The sequence below is a fragment of the Falco punctatus genome (assembly GCF_963210335.1).
Source record: "Falco punctatus genome assembly, chromosome: 17".
Classification (NCBI taxonomy): Eukaryota; Metazoa; Chordata; class Aves; order Falconiformes; family Falconidae; genus Falco; species Falco punctatus.
The window spans coordinates 7,522,399-7,538,227 of record NC_137597.1 but is presented as its reverse complement, the minus strand read 5'-3'; the positions used below and the strand labels follow the sequence as shown (position 1 = coordinate 7,538,227).

General features: G+C 57.5%; 1 protein-coding gene across 1 annotated transcript in view; it reads right to left on the bottom strand.

Moving 5' to 3' along the window:
* Positions 1-15,766, bottom strand: part of WNT2B (Wnt family member 2B) — a 36,679-nt gene extending 20,913 nt beyond the window's left edge. Inside the window, exon 1 of the mRNA XM_080367121.1 lies at positions 817-15,766. Coding sequence (XP_080223247.1) covers positions 817-980 — 164 coding nt within the window. The 5' untranslated portion in view covers positions 981-15,766. The remainder of the gene's footprint in view (positions 1-816) is intronic.
* Positions 15,767-15,829: the final 63 nt, after the last annotated feature.

The window sequence follows — 15,829 nt, the reverse complement described above, 5'->3', positions numbered from 1 at the left end:
GAGGTTAATTTCTAGAAGGCTGGTGTCTCCTATGGCATCGTTTCTATATGGTACAGAGCCTCGTCTTATCCAAACGAGGGGGAACAGCAACTTCTTAGCTTAGGAGAAGCCGTGAGGCAAGTGCGCGGGGCGACGCCGCAGCCCGCAGGGATGCGGGAGCTCCAGCCCGATCCCCGGATCGCAGCGGGTGGATCAGGGCAGCTGCCAGTGGCTGCCGCAGCGCGGGGCGATCCCCGCTCGCTGCCGCCGAGGGACGGTTTCCCCGTGGGGGAGGCCCGTGGGGCCCGGCTCCCCGGCAGATGCGGCAGGAGCCGGGGGGGGGGCCGCGGCAGGTCCCGGCCCCGGGGGCGAACGAGCGGCGACGGCGCTTTTTGGGGGGCGCGGGAGCCTCGCGGGGCTGCGCCCCGGGGACAGCCCCGGCCCCGCGGCAGGCTGGGGGCGAAGGCGGGCGCCCCTCCGCCCGCTCCCCCGCGCCGCCGGGGCCGGAGCCGGAGCCGCGCAGGTGGCGCGGCGGGGACCCCCGAGCCCGTCCTGCCGCCGGGCTGCCAGGGGGTCCCGGTGCCGTCCTGCCGCGGCACTGCGACCCGGCGGCGCGGGGGGGGACCGGGAGGCCCCGGCCGGCCGCCGCTGCCCCGCGTGGGGCTCCCACGGCCCTACGTCGGGCGCGGTGCTTCGGCGGCGGCACCCCCCGGCCGGGCTTCCCCGACCACCGCCCATCCCCACCGCCATCCCCATCCCGCGGCCGAGCCCCGCGCAGCTCCCGCCGGCGGCAGCCCGGGGCCCGTCGGGGCGGGCGGGCCCGTCGCGGGGACTCACCACCACGAGGAGTCGGCGCGGGGCGTCAGGGCCAGCAGGAGGAGGACGAGGGGCAGGCAAAGCCGCGGGGCTGCGCCCGCCGTCCGGGGGAAGGCTCCGCACTCCGCACGCCCGGGGGCCAAGGCAATCCCAGGAGACGCTTCCAGGCGGTTTGGGCTGAGCATATCTCTCCGGGGCGGCGTCCAGATGGAGAAATGACCGGGGAGGGGGGTCCTGCCCGCGCTCCCCTCGGGGGCACTGCCCGTCACGGCCCCGCGGCGCGGCTGCCGGCTCCGCGCTGCTGAGCGAGCCCCGGCTGGGCCCCCGCTCCCAGGCGCATGCTGCTGCGCGGGGGGCGGCAGGGCAGGGCCGGGCCGGGCCGGGCCGGGCGGAGGGGTGGCGGCGCCGGGGCGCTCAGCGGGGCCGGCGCCCCCCGAGCGGCGGGCGGGCGGCGTGGCCGGGCCGGGCCATGGAGGTCCCTGCGCGGAGGGCGAGGCCGCTCTGGGGATGGGAGCGCGGGGGCCGTGGCCAAATACTGACAGCGCCCGCCGTGCTGCGGGCTCTCATTGGGCAGAGTCAGAGGCGCAGAGCCGCCGCTCCGGCCGGGCCGACCCCCGCCTCCCCGAGGGCACGTCGGACAGCCCCCCCGGGCTCCTGCCCACCGCCGGGGCTGCCCCCGCCGCCGCCCCGCCGCCGCGCCCCGGGGTCGCGCCCGCCGCCGCGCCCGCACCCCCAGGAACGGGACGCGGAGCCGCCGGCCGCGGCCGCCCCGTCGGGCTCCGCCCGGGGAAGGGGCTCGGCGGCGCGGCGGGATGCTCGGGGCCGGGGCCGCCGCCGGCTCCTCCCGCGCTCGCCCCCGCCAGGTGTCACTGCAGGGTGGGAAACGGCCGGCCGCGCTCCGCGGGGCTCCGCGCCACGCGTGGGGGGGCCGCCGACCCCCGGCCCCGGGGCGGGCAGGAGCGGGTCGGCCGGGTGCGGAGGGCGATGCGGGGGATCCGCAGGTCTGCGGGACGGGAGACACAGTCGCTGTTCTTGGGACACACGCATCCCGCGGCAGTGATGTCCCCAGCCAGGGCCACCACCTTCCTCCCCGGAGACAGCCGGTGGCCAGGCACCTGCCGTGTCCCTTCATGTCGGGTTGGCGAGAGATCTCTCACCTCCACCATGCCCCTGCCGCCTGCAGGACGGGACGAGCTGCCTTTGGCTCTGAGCGCCTTCATGGCCCTGAAGCTGTTGGCTGGTGAAGACCAACCTTACCTGGGGGCTCCCTGGCTGGTCCTTCCACACCCTGGTGGGGAGCAGGCGTTAGGCTGCAATGGGTCACCTCTCATTGCTGGCACTTCCCAATATGCCTAATTATTTACTAGGATCGGGAACCTCATTATCCACCAAAGTCCTTTTCGTGTTGCCAGAGCCCTCAGCTGCCCCCTCCCTCCCACCCAGCTCATCTCATTCTGCTCCTTCCTTCCCATTCCTTTGGTCGCAGTTCAGAGAGTGACTTCCCTGGCCCAGGAGAAACGGGGACTAGAAACTTGCACTTGGTCATAACCCAGTTACACTTTGGAAAACTGCAAGGAGAGAAGGCTGGTGCTGGTAGAGCGCTGTCCTTTTGTCTGAGAGCCCAAATGGAATATTGCATTACGGTTTATTCATAAAGCGATTGCACTTAAAAGGCTGATATTTATAGACTTGTGTGGAAAGCTGTACATCGGTTTAGAAGACCCATCCCAGTGGATAGCATCTGGGGTCTCTGCTGCTGCTGCTTCATGGACTTTTCTCAGTTACCAGTTTGTTTTCATTCAAAGAGAGGAGACGGAGTCCTCTGTATGCTGCTTTGATGGGAAAGGAAGAGGAGGAGGTGGCAAGTGCCATGTCCATCTGGGTGTGCAGGTCTCAGCTGTGACATGGTGCTGGGCAGGAGACCTCTGGGTCAGGCTGTAACTGGCTCCAGGATGATGGCAAGAGGCAGCACCTGGGAGGGGAGGGCGATGGGTGGGTCACAGGGTGGTCACAGCTGAATCTGGTTATTGAAGTGGTAAGTGTGGGCCGAGGTTACACAAGGTTTTGCACCCAGTGTGCTGGATTTCTCTGTCAACCTCGTTGCTTATTTTGATGTTCTTCCCCATGAGGTGTGATGGAGAGGGACTGCCTGCTGGACTTCCCTGGGTTTGTGTCAGGCTTTCTCTTGCCTGCCTGTGTTTGGTGGGGAGGGAGGCTGGGGCAGCCCTCACTCCTCCAACTGTGGCTCAGCCGAGCAGAGACACACATTTGATCTTTCATTCAAATTAGCAGCGTGCTCAGGATGTCTGGGTGCTCGTCCACATGAGCAGCGGTGAGTAAGTAAACAAGGCTCTGCTTTCAAAGGCTTTCACGATTCATTAACTTCAAAGGAACAAGCTCTCTATTTTCTTAGCAGGTCGGTCACTCCAGAGACTCGCTCTGGGTGCTGAAGGTAGTGGCTGCTCACGCCGGGAAGCTGGGGCAGCTGCTGCAGGGCCTGGTGGCATGCCTTGCGCAGCAGGGAGCTGTGGTGACGGGCAGAGCGATGGCCCACAGTTGGTTTTACCCCGGGGAAGAAAGCAGGGTAGGGAAATGCACAGGCAAGGACAGTCTGTGGCATTCCCTGACCTGAGGAGCTGCTCCGTAGGTGGCATCCAGACCGCAGCATGCTCAGGGCACCGTGGGCAGGGTTTGCAAGCCAAGGACATGTACAAGATCCACGGTCTGCAGAAGCCTCCCCACCTTTTCACAGAGGCAAAGGCAGCCCGGTCTTGCCTGCCTGTGCTGTCTGTCCGTGGGTGAGGATGCTCTGCCCCGCGAGGAGGGCTTGCTGTGGCAGCGAGAGCAGGGAGGTCGCTCTCCCTCCCCAGCTGTCTCCCCCGCCGCGGCGCTGGATTCCTGCTTTGATGGCGCAGGCACAGGTGCTGGGGCTGCGCCAGCCGCGCACGAAGCTCGAAGAGATTGCGGAGGGATTGCTGCACCTCCAAAACGCCCGTGCTGGACACAGCTAGGAAGCTAACCTTTCATGTGGCAGCCCCAGGAATAACTCGGAGCCTTGCATAATCGCAGCTGCCTGGAACCCCAAGGGGAAAAATTACTGTCCTGGGATAACCCTCAGTGCCAGGCCACCTGACCTCATGGGAAACTTATTTTCTGAGGCAACAAAGCCCCATTATAAACATATTTATTGGAACGTATTGTGAGACGGATAGTGTGGCCCAACCAAGCTCCTGAACCTGTGCAAAAGGGACCAGAGAGGGGCCGTGTGCGGGCAGGGGCAGCACAATGGGCACAGCTTCCGCCACGCTCATCTCCTCTCTGGCCACAGCACAGCAGGGCCTGGGTACCATGGGGACATGGTGCTGGATATGATCACTGCCTGGCACAGAGGCACCCTGTGAGCCCCAGGCGAGAGCTGTGCTCGTGGCAGGGTTCCTGTTCCATGCTGGGGGCTCCGCTGCTGGCAGAGTTGGCCCTGGGCCCCCTTGTTCCCCAGCTTGTGCCAAGAAGGATGCTCAGAGAGAACTGGTCCCAGGCTGGCTGGAGACAGGGAAAGGGTTCCTTGCACTGGGACACAATGGCCATGAGAGCCACGAGTGCTTTCTGCAAGCTGCATCCATCTGGTTCTGTAGAGGAAAATGTGTGGTTAGTGCTGAGCCCCAGCCTTGGGAGCGCTGAGCCCTGATGACTTCTGTACTTGGTTATGAAAAGAAAGTCTTTTATCCCCCAAAAGAACAACAGCTCCCAGCAGCCGAGCAGTCCCTGGTTAGCCCCTGGCTATCTCCCCGAGGTCTAAGGTGCTAGGAATACATTTTGGATAGCTACAAATAACCAGAACGATGAATTGACCCTTCACAACAGCCTCCACTGCCATAGAAACAGGAGCCAAACAAACAGGCACGAGCCAGCCCTTTTAGGAAGGCGACAGTATATGCTTTGTTAGTCTATCCCCTGGTTCCCGTGTTAATTGCTTTGTTCCTTCTCAGATTAATTGATGAATTGCTGTGTGGACATGCAGTACCTGGCTTTGCAGCCACGTGGTGTTGGTAACCCTTTGGTCTCCGTTGATATCTGGGCACACACAGCGTGGGGACAGTCTGCCCTCCCGTGCATGCCTGCCGGTGCCCGGCCAGCGGTGGGCAACTCCTGCCTGGGGAATGTGGGAAGGTGTTCAGGCAGCGGGTCCAACTGCTAGCAGGGGTAAAGGTTGAGTAGTGAGATTAAAACCCTCCCTGATGTCAGACCCAGGTTTTGACCCAGGAGGTTTTGTGCCTTCCTGGAGGCTTTTGCCAGGTGCAGTGCCCTGGGAAGAGCGGATTTCCCATGGTGGGACCCATCCTGCACCATGGCATCAGCTTGGACTGGATCCATTCCTTTCTTCCCCACCTGCTAGCCCAACGGGCTTCTCTCAGCTGGCAAAGCACAGCTCAGTGTGCGTGAGCAACCAGGTTCAGATTGATTGCGACAAATCCAGCTGCGTTAGTCATAAAAGTCACCAAGAGGCCAGAAATGGAGCAATAACACCTAAAAATACCCACGACGCACCAAGCAGCCCCGGTTTCTGTCATCCTCCAGAGGCATCTGTGTATTGTGTGTGCGGCAGGGAGTACGGGAGAGCATGCTGGGGAGAAACCGGCCATAAATCCTGCTGGCCTCTGCTCTCGGCTTCTCCCTCCCACCGACCGTGGCCGTCCCGGTGCTGTCTGGCAGGCGCAAGCCCCAGCTGTCATCAGCGGATCAGACGGGGCTGAAATTTGACAGGCCTGTGGAAAAACACGATGTGACATCACACAGAGACACCGGCCCACTGATTAATGTCCCAGGTCAGCGGCTGCTTTATTTACAACGAGACAAGGGTTTGAGGTGGGTTTTTACGGGAGTGGAGCAGCATGGGGTGCCTGTCCCACATCCCAGAGCGGCCACCTCCCCGTGCCGGCAGGGAGGGCACCTCCGTCTACTCCAGACAATGCTGGAGCAGCTGAAACGGGGCATGGGAGCACCAGGGCCAAGCATAAACTAGCACTGGAGTACTGCTGTGGCACTGCTGTGCCTTGTCTGGCTTTCCAGCTGTTTTCTTTGCTCCTGGAGTTTTTCCTCACTGCCCCCCCCCCCCCCCCCCCCCCCCCCCCCCCCCAGCAGGGACAGCTCGGCTCCCCCCAGAACAGCACATCAAACTTGAAATGTTTTGTGAAACTCTGTCAAGCCTTGGGGGAAAGGGAAGGTGGTCCCCAGGGCACAAAAATGTTCCGTTTCTTCATTTTCAAAACAACCTTTTCCATTTCCAACGACTTTTTGTTCTGTGGTTGTTAACATTTTCATTCTGCTTTATAATGCAAAACATAACTACGGTTAAAATAATATATTTAGAGTTTATCAGTTGAAGCATTTCAAGCCATCCATTTCTCTAGGTTTTCTTTTACAGATAACCTGGAAAGCTTTGGGGTGGGTGATTCTGAATTGGAACAGAAACAGGTTTCAGAATGTTTTGCGAAGGCAGAACTTCATCTCTGTTGCCAAGTGGTAAGTGGCCAAGGGGAAAAAAAAGCTATCAGGTATATCTCTAGCATTGTTTCTAAGTGGAGAATTTTTCCTGTGATTAATAAAAATGGGGAAACGGGGCCAAATCTTGCGCACACTTTGACCACAAAGCTTGTACAAACACTCTGGTTGAGCTTTGGCTGGAATGATCAGGCTTAATTAGTTCCCCCATTATCTAGGGATGTGGGTTGTCGCTGTCAGTGCAAGGAAGGATTTATGTTTCCTTTTCCTCAGGAATATGATTGGTGTCTAAGCATTAAGAATAATCATTTCACTAATGTAAGGCAAATTTCTTATCCTACGCAGCTGATAGCGAGGGGGATGCTGGTGCAGCTGGGGCGAGTGCCCGACAGTGATGACAATTTAAAGCTGTAGCCGTGAGACCCTGCTCGGCGCTCGCCTGCGCCAGGGCTCTCAGACACGGAGGTCACATTCGCCCGGGTGGAGGTGAGAAACCTGCTGGTCTGCTGATGCTGAGCTGCGCACACAGTGCGCCGGGCTCACCCTGCGGGACCTGATCCCTGGCTGCATCACTGCTGGTTCCTTCGGCGTGGCCGGTGCCGGCTCGGCAGCTGCGACTTGCCTTTTCTTCTCTGTTGTGAGCCCATTCTGCTGCCAGCTCAGCGTGCAGCCCTGTGGGATCCAGCCCTGGAGCCTTCTGCACGTCCCAGGGTGAGCGGAGGAGCTGCTTATGGGCTGGTGGCAGCATCATAGTGGCTTTTGTGATCTGAGTTCCCACATTTTTTGTTCTGCTCTTCGACGCAGGTAATGCTGTGCCTCCCCAGGCCTGCTGGGAGCTGATCTGTCCTGGCTGCGTGCTCCCTGGTGCAGTGCCGGTGTAGCCACTCAGTTTTGCAGCTTGGCATGTCAGGGAATTTGGAAGGAGAAAGAGAAGGTGGAATAAGCGAGGAAGTGCGGGGAGCCCAAGCATAACCCCAAACTAGGGCAGGAAATGTACTGCACATAGCTCTAACCTTATCATCGAGGATGGATTTTAAGTGCTTCTTCAGTGACTCATAGTCCCTGAAAGGGCTGGAAGGACGGTCCCTGAGCAGGAAGGCCAGAGAGCTGCAGATCCAATAACAAGTTGTTCCAGAGCCCACGCTGCCTCGTGCGAGGCACCTGCCAGGGCAGCAGCCAGGGCTGCTTGGCCCCTTGGGGAGGGGTGAAATATGGTTTCCCAAGTGCAATTCTGGATGCACAGGGGGTGGCGGAGGCTCAGCTGCAGGAGGATGGGCAGCATCCCTGCCTGCTTCTGGCAGCCCACGGCAGGAGGTGCTGGGCCCTGCTGGGAGCTGTACGTGGGCGAGGGATGGGAGCGGGCAGAGCCACCATGCCTGCGTGCACCCGCAACAGGTTGGGGCTTTCTGTGCCCAGGCCCTGGAGGGTCAGCAGGACACGGGCTGGGCTCAGTCCTGCTGCACTGATTGTGCAGAGCAGTCGCAAGCTTTGTCCGCTCTGGTAGGCACGGAGCTGGTGACAGCACCAGTGAGGCCATAGCTATTAATAACCCCTCTCCTGGAGCTCGCTGCAGCCCATGCACGGGCTCTCTGCAGTGCGAGGTGTGTGTGCAGGAGCCAAAGGGCAAGGCTGCAGCCGAACAAAGGGCTGGGAGGCTCAGCTTGCCTTTGGGATTGATCAGCAGCAGCTTTCCAGATTGGTGTGTGTGGAGGGGAGGCTGAGAGCATCCCCTGACCTGATGGAGGAGCGAGGCAGGCAGCAGCAGTGGGCAGCAGCAGTGGGGCAGTGACCGGAGCCGTGCTGAGCACCCCACATGCAGGCAGGTTGCTGCCACAGCAGGGACCCCGGCTCCTGCGCTGCCTCGCTGCAGCCGCGCCATGCCGTGCAGCCTCTTGCATCCGCATGCTGCACACGGGAGGGATCTCGTCACTGGTGCATGGTCCTGTGCTCAGGGTCCCCCATTAGTCTTGGCACTGCTGACCCTCCGCAGAACAGCGCTGGGAGGTCTGGCACGCCCCGCTGCGGGGCCAGGCGATGCTTTCTTGAGCCTCCTCCTTTTCCAGGCATCTGGCGTGGCTGTTCCAGGCTATGTCCTGTTCAAGACCTGTCTGGAGCGAACACGACCTACCCAGGGAGCAGCTCCACAAAGTCAGGCAGTGAGGAAGAGAGCAGCCTGTGTCAGCTGTGAAACCACAGCTCCCTGCAGGGCCTGGGACGGGACCCCTGGAGTCCCAGCTACGTTCCAGCTGGGGTCTGCACTCTCCTTGCCAAAATCCCCGCAGGAGACAACATTGCCCCTTATTCCCCTTCTGAACTGCTGAGGTCCCCTTTCGCTGGAGGGTGGGAATGGCTGCTAGGTGCAATGAGAACTGCTAACGATCGTTCCAGTGCTGAGAGCTGGTGTGCATGTGTGCATAGGTGTGCCTACACATGCCTATATTTTTTAAAAATGCATATATACTAAAACGTCTCCAGCATAACAGTTGTGAGTCTTAATTAATGAATATCTCTTTGTTGCTTTGAGAGCAGCATTCCTGGGGCAGGGGGAACAGGGGCCTCTTTCTCCTGTTGTTTATACCCAGTCCTGGCCAGTCTCGTTCCACAGGTTTCACTGGGGACCACTCTCCTTGGCACGGTGTGGCTGCCTTCACCCCTGGTGATGCGGGCTGGTCTCGAGCTCAAAGGGGCAGAGCTGGCATTTGTGGTTCTCGCCGCCATCTGAAGCATGCTGTGAAGTTTGGTGGTTCCCTTGTACCCTGGCTCCTGGAGTCAGGTGAGGATGGGGGCAAATAGAGACAGTCTGAAATACCTGGCACTGATCTAAACTTGCTGTAAAAAGCCCTCTCTGTATTGTGCCTTACATGAAAGATGGTGGTATGGTTCAGAGGTTAACTTTTATCTTAAGCTCAGCTAGAAGCTGAAGAGTTTTAGCATTTTTTAATATATCAGAAAAGTGTAAAAAAAAGAGGAGAAATTCTGATCTCTGTTACATTGGTATTGATGGAGAGAAATTTAATGGAAGTCTGTAGAAGCTTCTGATTTACTCTTGTGTGAGATTGGATAGAAATAGCCCAAAGAATCTCATTGCTGCTGCCTGGATTCATCTGCACAGCAGAAAGCCATTACTGCTCTGTTTTCTTGCCTTTGGTCAATACATCTTGCAAGGCAGGAGGAAGCTGGATTATGTCTGCAAGTGTTCCAATGTCATGCTATGTCGGATAATGAACTGTGGCTAAATTGGATCAGCTTTTCAGTTGCCAGCCCCTCTGAAATCCAACAAGAAGTCAGGGCAGCAAGCTGTGCTTTCAGCCCTGGTGTGCCAAGAACAGAGCGTTTGCTCTGATAACCTGTGTGCTGCTGTGTTGGGAGCCAGTGTTAGGCAACCAGCGCTATTGTGGGGATTGCAGGCTGGAGCAGGTGAAAATCATTGTTAACCTGGAAATTGTACAGCTCTGTTATACTTGGTGCTTCCCCATGCCTTAAAAATGTCTGGTCTGGTGCAAATCCACTGTCCAAGGAAACAGAGATGTAACGAGAGCAGCAGCTCGCTGAGCTGCATCTGTGACTTGCTTTTGACCTGATGATTCAGTTAATCCTGGTGGGTGAGGAGCATAGCTTGGAAAGCAGTGAGGCTCTCTGGAGGAATGCAGAGAAGACCCTTAGGGTTTGCATTTCCATGGGAATTGAGGGTTTGATCCAGAATTAGTAGATCATACTGAAAGCCCGTGCCTCCCCTCCCCCCTTGACAAGGATATCGAACCTGGAAGTGGAGAAGACTTGTCAGGCTCTCTCCTGTACGTCTGCTGTCTGGTTGTGGTATCTGCCATGATGGGACACCCCCTTCCCTGCTGAGTGCCCTGCAGTGTGTGTGCCCCAGAAAACGGCCCCTGTGCTCCCAGTGGGCTCCAGAACCCACCCCTGGCAATGCTGGGATGGGATCCCAGCTCCACAGGCACTGCCGCATGCTGTCCCTTCTGTAACCTGCAGGCTGTGGCTCACCAAGGTTGCAGCAAGAGTCTTGGTGTGGTGGCTAAGGTGATGGCAGCATGTGCTGGTGGGGTGGCAGAAGGTTGCGGATCAGCTTCAGACACCCCAATGGCCAAAGCACGGCAGCTTCCTGGTCCTGCCTGGTGAGATGCTCTGGGGGCAGCTGGAGAGCCAGGGTCAGCCCGGCCCCCAGAGGAGCCCAAATCCCCTGCGGCTGGCGGAAAGCTGAGCCCATTCCCTGTGCATGCCTAAGGAGTTCAGCCCAACATCTATTATGACATTTCAAACCAAACAGGAGTATAGCTCACACCCTGGGGGCCCGTGGGGACACTCTGTGAGTTGGAGGGACACTGCAGAGGCAGCGCTGAGCTGCCCCAGCCACACCGCACAGGGTGTCTGTATTTTCATTGGCGTTCCCGAGAGCGTAATCCTGTTAAGGGCTGAGCGTCTGATTCAGCTGTCCTGCTATATGGCTAATCCCGCCAGCGGGAGTGTGCATTATCCCATTGCTGGGGGAGGTTCTCCAGCCCCTCCAGGCCCTGGGGTCACTGTGGGTGTCTCTGGCCCCTTCACCCTCCCTGCAGGCAGCCCAGCAGCCCCCGCCGCCAGCCCTGCTCTCCTCCCTTTGCGAAGTGAGCCCCTGGAAAGGCTGGGAATTGTGTACAACCCCGGGAGCTGTGCAAGGCTGAGTGGGCTCCTTTGAACTTCCCTGAGCAGCTTATGGCCCTGCAGGTTATCCCGGGCACACAGCCGGCACCCGGCGGGTGCTCCACTGAGGCTGGCCGGAGCACGGGGAAATCCCAGCTTTGATCCCATTGTCCACTTTTGGGGCTGCAGCACTCAATAGTTTCACAGCCAGGGAGTTAATTTTACTCATTACCCATACATTTGACAGGTTTTAAATGCTATTTTTGCCCACATCCCCCCTTCAGTTCTGTGCTTTCCCCCTTATCTCGGGGAGCTTTGCCCTCCTGCCGTTGCTGGCTTCTTCCAGGCAGGATGTGCTCTGGTGGGCTTTGCCTCACTGGTGGCTGCCTTGGTTTCTTGGAGGATTGTAAATGCTCTTTAAAAATAAACTTTCTACAAGAATAGGCTATTTTAGTTGCAAACCTCTTTGGACAAAATGTGGTATTTCCCATCTCTGCCTTGAAAAAAGAAAAAGAATAAATCCAGTGCTGATGAATAAGGAATATGTCAATAGAGCCAGTAATAAAATGTGTGGGTGCTGCTAGCAGCTGTGAAGCCTCACATCCAAGAGGAGGGGAGGAGATCTGTGGGAAGTCCATGGTGCCATGGGCACAGAAGATTTCAGTGCACAGCAGCCCTGTTTTGGGTTGATTTTGGCTATTTGAGTATTCAAATTTTGGCCACAGCCCATCCCCTGAGCAGATGCCAGCATTCAGCCCCAGGAATACCCATTTCATCACTCCCTTCTATAACCTGAGACAGTGAATCTGGGGTTAAAAGCCTGAAGGAAAGCTGATAAATGTGTATAATATAAACTACTGAAGAGTAAAAAATTCTGAAAACACTGGAGAAAGTAAATACAATAAATTTGGGGCGACATTTCTCTCCCTAACTCAGGTTTTCCAGCGGCAGCTGCCCAGCCCTCTAACAGCTCAGAATTCCCCATCACCTCCAAAACGTAACAAAGAGAGACTCTTGCGAAACGTTTTTTTCTCTAACCGAGCATGAGTAACCTCGGCTCTTTTTTCACCTGGGGTCTCCCTAGGGTCTGGCAGTGCGGCTGATGAGGGACAGATGCGCTGAGCTCTGTGGGTCCCTCCCCAGGAGCTCCCATTATCGCCTGGATCTGCCCCTCTGCCATGGGCTGGGTGCATGCCCCCAGGACCCTGCCTGCCAGCTCACTGCCACGTGTTTAGTGTTTATTTCTTCTTGTCTCTTCCAGTTTGGCTCTGCGGGAACCTCTCGCTCCACAACCCCAGTGCCCCAGTGCCGGCTCCTCGCCCAGGCGGGTTAGGTTTCCACATGGAGAGATGGGAATGGTGGGAATGGCTCTGGCTTGGCTCCCCTGGTGTCCTTGCCTGGGCTGGAGATGGCTGTGCTGCTGCACGAGGGAGCTGCAAGGAGGGGTTGTGGTCTGCTCGCTAAAGTTACTTTTTTTCTTTTGCTCAAACGCAAGACATGAGGGCACCTGTGGTCTGCATACAGCTGGGCAGTAGCTTAAGCTGGAAGAGTCAATGAAAATGAGAGAGCAACTTGTGAGGGAAGGTGATAAAGCATATGCATAGTGTTACTAATATTGCTGCCCATCCTGAGCTGACATCCTTGGGAAGATGCTAGAGGGAATGTGGTATCCTGAGACATCTTTGAAAAACCCTTCCCGATTTTGGTGCACAAGACACAGCAAGGCAAAGCATTTTTCCTTATTTTATTTTTTATTGCCTTTTCTCTATTATTAATCTGGGACAAGACCTGTTACTAGTTCAGAAAGCACACCAACGGTTTTGCTGGAAATCTCTTCCACAGAGATCCTAATGCCGGGGTGGTGACATCTGGATCGGCCCTGCTGTACCAGGGGCCATTCTTCTTTCCTGAAGGTCTGGTGGTGGGTTATGGCAGGAGGGACCCTTCCCTATGCTGAAGAGCACGTGTCCCCTTGCTGCAGGGGCAGGGCAGCTCCCAGCAGGATCCCAAGGGGAATGCTGGCGGGAGAAGTGCAGGCATCAGGCCTGCCCTGGCTTTCCTCTGAAAACCTATGCTCTTCCTTACGAGCGGGGTGTCGTGGGGGCAGGCTGCAGGCTCTGCCAGGAGGCACATCCTCAGCCTTCTGCCAAAATCTTGGTCTCTCTCTGAGAACAAGACGGTGCCCACTGTGCTCCTGCAGGCTGCCGCTGTGGGAAGGGACTCCTGTCCCCGTGGGCTCTCCTTTTCTGCCACCACGGGCTCTCTGCAGATGCTCCCACCCAAGAAGGATCGTGCTCTGGTCTCCCACAGGTTCCAGCCAGGCACCTCGCCCGGTTCACCCGAGCTCCTCTGCTCCCTCCTGACACGGCTGCCCTTTCCCTCTGGCCGATGAGGTTTCAGCTGTGCAGGGCTCAGGGCAGGCTGTCCAGAAGATGCAAATCGGGGCCATTGGCCACTGCTTTGATCTATGGGCAGAGCAGGGGTACCTGAAGCTGCGCGGAACAGATGGTGGGGGCTTTCTGTGTTCCTGCCTGCTGCCTTTTTGATGCCTAATTCCCCCTTCAGCTGGCTGAATCCTGCCTGCCGGTCCCTGGCCACGCCGTGGGGTGGGCAGCAGGGCTGAGAGCAGGCGATGGGCTGGCAGTGGGCACTGGGCTCTGCGTCCTTTCCGATGGCGAGGCCACTCGCAGGGAATGGGAGGGCTTGTAAAGATGCTGAGATGCTTAAAGGGCCTCTGTCAAGTTGCTGTATGCATTCAGCATGGTCCTGTTTATCCAACAGCACCAGGGCACTTAATTCCTTTATGAAGGCGAGAGTTGTGCCATGTTTACCAGCTGCCACGTGATACTGTCTGCCAGGGTGGCACCCGGCTGGGTGCCCACGGCACCTGGGCTGAGCTCCCGGGGGCCACGGGGTGAGTGTGCGCCATCTGAGCGACCCACAAGAGTGCAGCCCCATCGGGATCCCCCCTTGGCTCCCCACCAACACACCTCCTAATAATTTTGCCTGAATGTTTTGCAAATCAGCCAGCAACCAATTTATCCCTGAAGTATTTTGGAGATGTCACTCCGAGAATGTTAATGGCACATGATTCACGGGGTCCTGCATGCTGAAAAATGCGTGGCTGTGCAGCGGGCGCATGCAGGAAGGCTGCTGGGACAGCACGCGGGGGGTCGGTGATTTATTAACGGTGGGTCATCTTGGCTTTTAGACCCCTCTTCCCACTAGTGCAGCAAGGCAAACTGGGGGAGAGGCTGAGCCATTTAGCTGGCGAGGATATCATGCTTAAAACTTGTTATTTTTGGATTGAGTTTCTGAGCCCCCTCTCCTCCCCGCAGCATTAAACACAGTTGTTTATTGGAGCTGACAGTAGAAACACAAGCAGTTGTCGGTCGCTGCTACAAGAGTAGTGTCTACCAGCGGTGGAATGAACATGACGGAGCCGATGACTAATACAGCTTTGAATTTTATATGCTTCCAGCTAACGGGTCCCATATGTTCCACTGCTGTAGCCCAGGGAGAGAGCAGCTTGTTCGGTGCGGTGCTGGGCCCCAGGGCAGGAAGCCTCACTGGCCCCAGGATCTGGCTCTGACTGCAGAGCCCAGGACCGTGCCAATACCCAGCTCTGCCCCTCCCGGGGCAGGATCGGTGCAGGAGCTGACTCAAGACTCACGCCTGAGCACACGCTCCCCTGCTGCAGTAGCTGGAGCCATGCTGCAGATGTGTTGGTGCGGTCCAGACCTTGGGTGGTATCAGTAGTGTGTGTACTTGCAGCTCCGAGGCTGGCAAGCTTTGTGGGCAGCAGTGAGCCAGATCTGATAGATTTATGAAAAGATCAAACAGTCTCCAATCTGCACTGGCTAACCTGGACCTCTCGCTCTGCAAGAGACTGTCGTGATCAAATTGATACCCTTTGCTTGGAGCTCTCTCTTGTAGCCTGCCAGGAGGATCGAGCAGCTGGGGAAGTGGTGTTTCCTCACCGAGCTGTGTCATTAAAATAACCCATCGTCTCCCACAAATCATGCTAGTAAAAATGTGTGCAGCTTTATTGCAAGGAGATACTGTGAGACCCCAGGGAGCAGTTAAATCCTGAGTCAAGCACATGTAGACCCTGGGTGTACAGGCTCCTGGTTGCATGTTCCCACAATTGCCCATGAGTGCTGCAGCCCGTGCGTCCAGCTCCGGCTGCCGGAGTGGTGCAGCGGCTCTCAGGAGGCACTGTAAGGCAAGCACATAGCTTGGACAGGTTGCTTTCCAGGACCTATCACACAAAGACATCATCCTGGAGTAATTTCCCACAGCCTGTGTTTACTGCTACCGGTGCTATGCCAGGGCTGAACTAGGGGAAGGCTTTTGTCTTGTTGCTTTTGTTTGTACAGCACTGGCTGGCCCACTGCCGCCTTCCCATTTGCTTGTTGCTGCTGAGGGTGTGTTTTGGCTTGTTGCAGTTATTCAGACAAAGATCAGAATCCATCTCGTTCCCCTCCAAATGAAGAAGGAAGTAATAGGAAGACCATTGCCTCTTGCAAACACTCGTCTGTGGTCAGCAGAGCATTTCCCACGCTGTGCTCTCACCTTCTGGCGCATCTGCTCCCTCCCCTGCCCTTTGCCAGACTTGGCAGCTGGTCACTCCTCGGGGCAGCACCTGGGGAGGCCGGGCACACAGGCACGGCTACAGGCTGATGCAAACAGCTGTTTAAGAAACGTGGCATATTCCTGAGTGGCTGACGTTGGGAATAATTCCCCAGTTCGGGAGAAGCTGGGCATCCCAACCACTGGGAAATAAAATGCAGCCGTGGTGGTGGCTGGCATCTGGTCCCCCACTGATTGACATGCCAGAGCCGGTCATCTGCTCCCTGGGGAATTTTGACCTTGTGTGTTTTTGAACTCCCAAGTGCAA